This window comes from Nicotiana sylvestris, chromosome 2 (genome assembly GCF_000393655.2).
Source record: "Nicotiana sylvestris chromosome 2, ASM39365v2, whole genome shotgun sequence".
Classification (NCBI taxonomy): Eukaryota; Viridiplantae; Streptophyta; class Magnoliopsida; order Solanales; family Solanaceae; genus Nicotiana; species Nicotiana sylvestris.
In genome coordinates this window covers 157505446-157516643 of record NC_091058.1, presented here as the reverse complement: position 1 = coordinate 157516643, position 11198 = coordinate 157505446, and the positions used below count along the sequence as shown (strand labels likewise).

At 36.0% G+C, this 11198-nt stretch overlaps 1 protein-coding gene across 1 annotated transcript; it reads right to left on the bottom strand.

The window, feature by feature from the left end:
- Positions 1-847: 847 nt before the first annotated feature.
- Positions 848-1354, bottom strand: LOC138885849 (secreted RxLR effector protein 161-like). Its single transcript, XM_070166835.1, has one exon. It carries the CDS (start codon positions 1352-1354, stop codon positions 848-850), a length of 507 nt encoding a protein of 168 aa, XP_070022936.1.
- Positions 1355-11198: the final 9844 nt, after the last annotated feature.

Sequence of the window (11198 nt, the reverse complement as noted above, 5' to 3'; positions counted from 1 at the left end):
GAGGTCTAAGAGAGTTGCACGAGAACTAGAGGGTGTATGGAAATCTGGTCTGGAGGTGTTTTCAGTGGTTGAGACTGGAATGGTAACAGAGGGTTCATCAAGGACGGAAGAATCAAGGGTTTTTTCTGGGATGATCTCAACTAAAGAAGGGATTATTGGGTGATTTTCAGCCATTTCAGAGATACAGTTGAGAATTCTTTGGAGAAGGTCTGATGAGAGAAGTATGATCGTTCAAGAAAAGAAGAGGGTTTTAATAAGAGAAGATAATTATGAGGGAGAGAGTGAGAAACCGATTCTGAAACGGCGGTAGTGTGTGGGGAGTTGCAATATTTTAGAGGAAGATGAAGGGATTTGAAATGAAAATACATGACCGCAGGGTCTGAAAAGTTGGATGACATGGCACTTGATTTTCGCACCTTTTTAAGATATGTATGAAAAATGTACAAGACTACTAACCTGTGGTACAAAAACTAGGTTATTGACTTGTCTTTAAAAATTTCAATCCTCTTTTACCACTCATGTAGTGCTTCGACAGCTTCTATAATCATCACGCGTGTCTACCTGCAATGGTATTGAAGTGAGTTAGACTTGGCCGGAAAACACTTTAGCTAATGTTACCTGAAGGTGACTTTCATAGCCAACTGATGGGAATCAGGTTCTCAATTAGGTTTTATTAACCCCAACTCCAGCCTATTTCTTCAAAATGTTCTCTGCTCAATGCTTTGGTAAAGATATCTGTAATTTGGTCTTTTGTACTACAGAACTTTATAAAAATAAGCCCTTTTCTCTACATTATCCCTCAGAAAATGATGTCTCACATCAATGTGCTTGGTTCTTTTGTATTGAACTAGATTTTGGCCATGTTGAGTGCATTAGTGGTATCACATAGAAGGGGCACACAGTTAGTATACATACCAAAATCTTTCAATTGTTGTTTGATCCATAAGAGTTGAGCACAGCAGGAAGTTGCAGCTACATATTCTGTTTCAGCTATTGAAATAGCCATTGAGTTTTGCTTCCTTGTGCCCCATGAGATGAGACATGATCCTAGAAAGTGAGCCATTCCAGAAGTACTTTTCATGTCCACAAGATAACCTGCATAGTCAGCATCAGCATACCCAATAAGATTAAAATTGTCACCTGAGGGGTAGTACAGGACCAGGTCTTGTGTTCCCTTAAGATATCTCAAAATTCTTTTGGCAGCCTTCAGATGAGATTCCTTGGGATTTGACTGAAACCTTGCACATAGCCCCACACTAAAGAAAATACCAGGTCTGCTGGTAGTGAGGTAGAGAAGAGACTCAATAATGCCTCTATACATGGTTTGATTCACAGAAGATCCAGACTCATCCATGTCTAGTCAAGTAGCAGTGGCAATGGGAGTGTATATCACTTTTGATGCTTCCATATCAAACCTCTTCAAGAGCTTCTTGATGTATTTCTGTTGGCAGATGAATGTACCCTTTTTGGACTGCTTCACTTGAATACCCAAGAAGATATTCAATTCACCCATCATACTCATTTCAAACTCACTTCCCATGAGTTTTGCAATTTTTTCACACAGTGAATCAGCTGTTGCCCCAAAATTTATATCATCAACATATACCTGAACAATGAGCAGGTTCCTCCCCCGTTTCTTCAGGAACAAGGTGTTGTCAATTTTCCCTCTTGTAAAACCATTTTCTAAGAGTAACTTTGACAATCTCTCATACCAAGCTCGAGGAGCCAGCTTCAACCCATATAATGTCTTGTCCAATTTAAACACATATTCAGGGTGCTTATGATATTCAAACCCTGGAGGTTGCTTAACATAGACTTCTTCCTTAAGAAATTCATTCAGAAATGCACTTTTGACATCCATTTGTAACAGAGTGAATTCCATATGTGATGCAAAAGCAATTAGGATTCTAATAGCTTCTATGCGAGCAACCGGAGCAAACGTCTCATCATAATCGATTCCTTCATCCTAATTGTAACCTTGAACTACTAGTCTAGCCTTGTTCCTTGTAGTGTTTCCATGTTCATCAAGCTTATTCCTGAAAACCCACCTGGTTCCTATGATGGTTCGATCTGAGGGTCTAGGTACCAGATGCTATACATTGTTCCTTTCAAACTGATGCAACTTATCTTGCATGGTTGTTATCCAATCAGCATCTTTTAAGGATTTCTTGATATTTTTGGGTTCTATTTGGGAAATACAGGCTGAGAAGGCAAGTGAATTTCTAGTTTTTGATCGGGTTTGCACACCTGAATCTAGAGGGTTAATTATGTTGTCAAGAGGATGGGAGCTTTTGTGTTTACAGTTGGGCACTTGAACCTCATTTATAGAGGAGCTGGGTAGATCTAACTGGTTCCCTTGTATTCTTCTCTCAGCTACCTGTGGAGTACTTTGCACTGCATCAACCACTCTTTCTTTAACTTCGGTGGTTGTAATTATGGTAGTTGGTTCCCTTGAGGAAGAAGTTGCATTGTCTCCATTTGGCTCTTGTACTTTGTAAGCACATGATTTTTGCCCTATGAAAGAATTACTCCCAAAAAATTCAAAATAAAACAATTTTCCTTTGTGTGCAATTTTTGTATTTTCGTGGTATTTTTGTCTAATTATTTGTATTTTTATCTGTGCATGTTTATTTGTTTGAATTAATAAAAATATAAAATGTGTCGCATTTTCATTTAGTATTTATTTAAGTATGTTTTTACAAAATGAGAAAATCATAAAAAAATAATATACGTTGCATTTTAGCATTTAACGTCTAAACGATTTTATCGTTAATTGCTATTTAAATGTGCGATAATAGTTATTTAGTATTTTTGGAGTTAATTTAGTTTATAACTCAATTTAGAATTTTAGATTTATCAGTTAAAAGAAAAGAAAAAAATAATAATAATAAGAAGAAGAACAAACTCGGATTGGGCCAATTTTCGGAATTAAAAATAGGCCCAAAACACTTCTACCCAACCCAAAACAATACCAGGCCCACACCCATGACCCATACCCTATTTGGTCCATAACCCAAATACCCAACACCCCTATCTTCCTACCTTACACTTCACAAAACAAAACAAAAAAAGAAAAAAACCACAAAACCTAAACTAAACCCATCCGCCACCCCCTCTCTTCTTCTCCAAAAGACCTTCACCCCAAACCCTAGCCAACCATGGCTGCTCACCTTCACACACACGCACAACCTCTCCATCGACTGCTCTTTCCCCCATCATCGAACCTCCATAGCCACACCAAACGACCCCGCTGCCACTACTTCGTCTTCTCCGTCGTCGAGCTTGAGCTCGACATCTATGGCTGCTTCAAGACTGTGGCTTCGTCGTCGTCACGTTAGCTCCCTCCTGTAGCTTCCTTGCCTTCACGTTGTCGATCGTGTCGGAGGATTCGACCTCAAGGGTGATGGTCTTACCCGTCAGGGTTTTCACGAAGATCTGCATCTTTGTTGTTCAATAGCAAAATGGCATTACTGTGCTTCATCTTCTTCAGTCGTTTCCCAACAACTCCATCATGTCCAAACAAATCCCATGGCTGTTGGTCGATGCCCCTAGCGCCTCCCCACTGCTTCACGTCGACCACTGCTTCACGTCGACCTAACGACACTGCCCAAACCAGCTGCTCGACGCCATCAGCAGCATGCGAATCCAGCTGATGTCGCTGCTGCTCCTCACGACCACCCTCGTCCCTCCAGTTAGTCCGCCACAGTCCAAACAACCAGCTTCTACTTCATCCTTTTTCAACACTTACAAACAGTCCATTCAACCTCCAATAGTTCAAATTCGAGTTCGACTTGGTTTCGTTCAATTTTCAGATTTTTCTTTCAAGATTATTTAGTTCCTTTAATCTATTTTTTGTTATTGTTTTTGGTTTTAAGTGTTGGTTGAAATCTTGTCTTGTTCATTAGTTCTCCTTCTTCTTCAAGACCTTTTATTTGGTCAAAGTTTTTCTTCTGTTTGTTTGAGTGTGCGATATAAGCTACATTCGATTTGAACAACTTCGTCGAATAGTTAGTTTATGACTGCTTTGTTTGGACGAGTACAACCTGAATCACTTGTCTGTTTTGATGCTTGAATCATTTGTGTGAATTTGACTTAAGGATTGGTTGTAGCTGTGTAGTGATTTGGTGTAGCTATAAATCAGAGAGGTTTAAATACAGATTGTTAAGAGTCAGGGCAGGGCAATAATAATAGGGGGTTTTCAGGGGTATTTTTGGGTGTTAAAAGATTTAAAATGTTTAGTGTTAGTGGTCTGCCAGTTTAATATTCAGTGTACAATTAAATTAATGAATTATTTAATAAAAAGGGAACTAGTAGTGCAGAATACACCCTGTCTGGTATCTTTAAGGGTGAGAAATCAGAAAATAAGCATGGGATTAATGATAAAAGGGTATAAATGCACATGGGAGGGAATATACATGCTGAAAGTGAAAAAACTTTGAATAAATAATGTTTAGTTCTAGCCTATAAATAGGAGGAGTTAATATAGAAAAGGGGACTGGAAAATTTACAGAAGAGAAATTTTCAAAACTTAAAAGTGAGAGATAGGCTAATTTTTCAGAACTAAAAAAGTCAGACTTTGAGAGCTAAAAACTGAAAGTGATGTCCTTTTCTTTACTACTGAAATCAGAACATTGTTACTGCCTCTGTGGATTGCGTTTAGTGCTACTGATTTTCAGTCAGGTTTTTCGGGGTTTTCAGTTTGGTTCTGACCATTGTTACATTGGTTATTGCTAATTTTTGTTGCTGTTATTTGCTGTGGTATTCTGTTGTTGTGCTACTGTTGTACATTGTTGCTCCTGACCTCTTTTCTCTCTTATTGTAATTCGAATTCCAGGTACACATTCGAATCTTGTAGTGATAAAGCTTTGAAGTTGAAATGCAACAATAAAATCCAACCGCTTCAATAAAGTAGATAGTAGGCAATTTGGTCTATTTAGTTTTTCTTTATGAATTGTTTTAATTTTTTTTGTATAATTGGACTGAAAAGAGAAGGAATTGTATAAATGGTCATGCGCTGATATAATATGCACCTTTCAATTTTGTTAGATTAATGGGGTAGATCATGTTAGTAGCATATCTCTAGTTAGTTGTTTGTTTTCATGCATATATTCAAGTAGTCCACAAACGAGATAGAGTACTTAGTCAAAACCCGATTAGTATTTCGTTTAGATGGTTAAAACTAATTTTCATTAATCCTCTTAAGTGATTATACTCTCATAAGTATTAGCATTAATTCATGTTACAAATAATCTCACATAGATAGGTTGTGGACTTGCTAAAAATGTGAATGTAAGGTGGTTAGGTAGTGTCAACATTATAGTTCCAATAATAATAAAAATAAATAAATAAATAAAGGCAGTAGTCGATAATTTTATGTATTAATGATTAAGTATACTTACACTAATGTAGAGTAGTTTCAATAAGCATTGAGTATAGTTAAATTGCGGATCCATTAGGGTTAATGAATTAGTCTATAGCTTTGATCATTTAGTTAACCTCACCACAGTTAAAAATGGCTAATTGTAGTAACGTTTAGTCAATCTTGTACGCTTTTTTTGTATACATAATTCCATTTTTTTAGTAATATTAGCTTATGGAATAAGTCGCGAAACAATTTTCCATTTTTACAAGTTCGAGTACAATTTTTCACTAGCATCTGTTGTAACCTATTAATTAAATAAGTTACGGTTTTTTTTCAGCATGTAATTAACCAGGATTTGTTTTTTTTAATTTAGAGACAAATAAAAATAGAAATGTAATTACTTTCCTTTTAAAAATAAATGAGACGAGCTTCGCCAAATAAAAACAAAAAAACAAAAAAAAATAAAAATTGTGAGGCCCTCAGTAAAGGTTTAAGATTTTTTTTGAAGTCGGGAAGGGCCGTTTAGCGAATTTCATGGCCCTTCCAAAATATAATAACGCGCTAGAATCTTTAGGCGCGGCTTTAGTAAATTACATTCCTAAATATGGGTGGGCATTTTATGCGGTTCGAATCCAAATCCTAAGTCGTTGAATAGAGTATGCCTAATATTGCGGGTTCATTTGATGCGGCGCAATCCGAAAACATACTTTAAACGACATTCACTTTCTCGAATAAATATGTATATGTAAAAGCAGTAAAAAGTAGAATCAGCACATAGGTTACTCATGTAAAAAATCAGATAATAGCTAAATGCAATAGTTGAGCGACCGTGCTAGAACCACGGAACTCGGGAATGCCTAACACCTTCTCCCGGGTTAACAGAATTCCTTATCCAGATTTCTGGTTCGCGGACTGTTAAACAGAGTCATTCTTTTCCTCGATTCGGGATTAAATTGGTGACTTGGGACACCCTAAATCTCCCAAGTGACGACTCTGAAATAAATAAATAAATCTCGTTTCGATTGTCCTTTAATTGAAAAAACTCCTTCACCCCTCGCGGGGGCGAAAAAAGGAAGTGTGACATACTTGACTCATCATGTCTACCTTTTTATTTGTCATGTCAATGACTTCACCTGAACCAGTAAGGGCTCCCCATCTTGATCATCCTTGTTGATTTTATCACATGAGGGATGGACTCGTCAAAGATTACGTGAACACTTTCCTCAACGCACTAAGTCCACTTGTTGTATATCTTGTAAGCTTTTCTTTGAGAAGAATACCCCAAAAAGATTCCTACATCACTCTTGGCATCAAATTTTCCAAGTTGATCCTTTCCATTGTTGAGAACATAACATTTTCACCTAAATGTTCTTAGGTGAATCATCTTGGGCTTCCTTCCATTCAGCAACTCATAGGAGGTTTTGTTCATGAGAGATTTGATCATGCACCTATTCACCAAGTAGCAGTCAGTGTTGACAGCTTCAGCCCAGAAGTTCTTTGCAATCCCACTGTCAATGAGCATTGTTCTTGCCATTTCCTCAAGAGTTCTGTTCTTCCATTCCACAACTCCATTTTGTTGGGGAGTGTCGCACCTCCTTTTTCCCGCGCCCGCGAGGGCGCGTGGGGAGTTTTCTCCAATTAAAGGACAGTCGAAACGGGATTTGTTTATTTGTTTCAGAGTCGCCACCTGGGAATTTTGAGGCGTCCCAAGTCACCAATTATAATCCCTGAATCGAGGAGAATATGACTCTGTTTATTTTTCTGCGAACCAGAAATCCTGAGTAAGGAATTCTGTTAATCCGGAAGAAGGTGTTAGGCATTTCCGAATTCCGTGGTTCTAGCACGGTCGCTTAACTGTTTTTATTATTGGCTTAATCAACTTGATTTTATTAAATATTGATGTTATCTGATTTTACTACCGCTTATACTTATTACGATTGAGAAACCTTCTTTGAATCGAATTACGCGTACGTATATTCGTGTTATAAATTAAAAAAGATGCGGAATTGTGTCACGCGCACGTGTACACAATTACTTCTGACAATATATTTATTAAGCACATTTTTTCGAGATTGCGTTGAATCAAGAATAATTATTTTTATTGAATAATGAACCGTACATATCGGATTTTTATGAAATTGATTTAACGCTTTTAGAAAAATCCTTTTATTAAATAATCATTCGAAATTGCGCGTACGCATAATCCGAAATTTTGCTTTTAAAAGTATAATCAGGGTACGCGAACGTATCCCTAATTGCGCAACATATTTGTAATGATATTATGGAATTTCCAAAAAAAATGTTTGTTATATCACGAAAAATCTTGTTTTAAGATATTCTTTAAATTTTTGGAAAATAATCCACAATTTATTAAATATCGACCATTGATTATAATTTCCGAATATAAATCATATTCATTCCAATTATTCAAATTCAAAAGACAGAATAAAAATATGATTAATACTAACTTTAAAACAAATGTGACATATATAAATATGCCAAAGAATAAATTGCATATGAAACCGAAAATAAATGATTCATAAAGGAAGGAACTATTTTCCGAGAATTTTCATGATTACTTAATGCAGATTCTATTTTTAATTACCATTGATTTAAGATGTTGCCATTTGTGTATATACAACTCAACTTATTCTCACATACTCGTTTTAATCTTAATAGACCTAATTATTTGGTCACTTTGTTTTATGAAAGTAGATAAGCATCGAATTTATAGAAAAGGCATTATTATGCAAGTTAATTCAACAAAGTTACCTTACATACAACCTAACTGTTTGGCGTAAACATTCATAACGTTTTAACATCATGATGAGCTATACCAACTTACTTTACTCATATGATTATACCTGTCATCATACCATATAATAACTTATACCAACCTAAACAAAAAATCATATTTGTTACAAGATATTCTACTAATGTAACTTCTTAATCATTACATTTAACTAATGGTATTATGGGATGTAATCAATGGCCCATTTTTATGCCTCACTCCCTGTTTTGACAATTCACGTATATCTATACCAATGAGATTTCGGAATAGCTAACATTATTACAAAACTTTATATGAATTTCAAAATAAGACAATTTAACTCATAGCTATCAAATTGAATTCACTATTAGTTAACTAACATAAAAATGAAATTAGAACTAATGAACTTGGACAATTGGAAAATAACATTTCAATTCAAGCTTCATTGACGGGTCATGCTGAAATCTCTTTCCAACTTAAAATTTAAAAGACATATACCTGAAAATGGAGGTAGAAGAAGTAAGTTTCAGCAGTTACAGCAGTAACAAATTCAGTAGAATATACTGATAACACAGTAAATCTGATCAAGAATAGGATTCGAAGAGCCCAGATGCACAGTAAGATACTTTGAAAGACACTTCAGATTTTAACTGAACAGTGGAATCACACAAAGTTGAACAGATTCAACACAAGAACAATATTTCAGATTTCAGCTTTTCTTCAGTTACAAATTCAGTTTGTTTCTGATTTTCTGTTTCTGATGCTGTATCTGTGTGTGAGTGTATATGTGAGTGTTCTATTTTCGGTTTCCTTTCTTTAAAATCTCAGCCCTCAAAATCTCTTAAAGATTATCTCTTAAAAATTCTCTCTGCGTTTCTTTTTCTTTCTTAGAATCTTCCTTCTGAAAAATTCTGCCCTTAGAAATTCTCTATGAAAATTCTGTTTTTTCTTCAAAATTCTGTTTTTCTCTCTTAAAATTCTCTCTTAAAAATTCTCTCCTCCTTAACTGTCTGTCCAGCTCCTGTATTTATACAGGGCTGGTCCTAGGCAATTTTAGTGCTTCTTGGACCCCTTATATCTTTTAAAAACAGAAAAATTCTATTAAAAACTGCTTTTACTACTTTAAATCCCATTAAGCTAACTTTTCCCTGATTTTCAGCAGCCCATTATCCCTTGTTCCCCATTAGTATTATTAACTAATAGCAACTAACATTACATTATAATACACTAGCATTAATACCCTGTTTTTTACTGTTTCATTCCCAGAAGTGCCCCTGAAATCCTAATGTTATTACTGAAAAAAAAATCAGAACCTACAGCAAAACAGATTCTAAAATCTGTACAAACTTAGTTATCTTTCTGATTTACAGCTAAAACCAATCCTATTAACCTCCTAACACAATTGTATTTGACCAACTTTTGTAAGCTTGAATTCAAACTGGACATTACAGCAATATTACACTGAATTCAGAACTAACATCATAACAGCATATTTCTGAAATTATCATAACAATTCAGACTGGACTTTAACATTAAACCAAAATCAAACACACACAGGATCATTGTCAATACTGACAATGCCCTGAAACTTTAATGTTCAGACAATACATATACAACATACATTTGAATTCACTGATTCACAGACAATCATGATTTAATTGACGAGCATTAATCAATTGACTATTTACAACATTTGTCAATAATTAATCTAAAATAATAGAAGCAGACTGTTTTAGTCAACATTTTCAGAAATGAAAAATTCGTAATATAACTAATCGACGAACTTAATCGAGTCGATTACACACATTGTAAACAATCACAACCAACAGAAACAATTCACATTCGGATTAAGTAGACAGAAATGACAGAATTGATCAAAACAAATATGAAAAAATTAAAAAGCTATTAAAACAGACAACAATACATGTAGAATAATACAAAAAGAAATAGAAAATACCTCTAAATCTTCACTCGAACTCAACTTGGATTTGGACCTTTTTGTTTGAAATCAAACTGACCTTAGTCGAAGTATTTTCCACTGAAAATACTTCGACTAAGGTCGATTAAACCTCAATCTTCATTTAATAGGCACAGAATCCGGAAGTTTGGTATTTTTAGGGTTCTTAAAAACACGATTTGGGATTTAACCATTTCTGGTCAGATTCGAGAAGAACCAAACATGACACAATGGTGAGGGTAGCCTAGGGGTTATTTGGTGTTAGTTTGAAACGGATCTGAGTCTGTTCTTGTTTGGTCCGAATCTTCAAAAGAAGATTCGAGAAGTTCCGCACTGATTCGAACCAAACAAACGATAGATCCATATTCAGGGTGACTAGGGGAAGCTGTGGTGTCGATTTGGGACTGTTAGGTCTAGATCTGAACTTGGCTCGAATCTTCAAATGAAGATTCGAGAACCTCCAGGGAGATTCGAACCAAGCTGGTAACATATTCGGATAGAGGGTGTTCAGGGGGTCATAGGGTGTTAAGGTGGTGACCGGCGGCGTTGATGCCGCCGGGTTTCAGGCGAAGGAATCCTAGGGCGGCTAGGGTTAGGATTGGGGGTTTGGGAAGACGATGAACAGGAGAGGATGGGGGGGTGTTTAGTTAGGGGCCGGGGTAAGGGTTTGGGATTTATATAGGGGTGGGGTGGACTGATGTTATCCGTTGGATCAGGTAGAATGGAGGGCTGAGATCTACACACTTAACCAAACGGTGTCGTTTGGTTTAAGTTAGGGGGACGGGTTGAACCGGGGCAGTGGGTCGGGTAAGGGTCTTGGGTTAGGGTGATGAGATCTTGGCCGTTGGTTGTATTTAATCCAACGGCCCTTGATAAGGGGTGACCAAACGACGTCGTTTGATTCTGCTTGAATTGGACCGGACATGGGGCTGTTGGGATTGGGCTTGTGAAGGGAATTAATTCACTTGGGCCTGGATTTTAATCCAGGTCCAATTTTTCACCATTACAAAATTTTCTATTTTTATTTAAATTATATAAAAAACCTTAATAAAAATTATAAAACACTTTTTAACCTTACACAAAAAATATTAATTACTTCATAACAATTA

What these genes read in the sequence shown, in the direction of transcription:
- LOC138885849 (XM_070166835.1), bottom strand. Translation starts at nt 1,354, where the DNA reads ATGGATGAGTCTGGATCTTCTGTGAATCAAACCATGTATAGAGGCATT.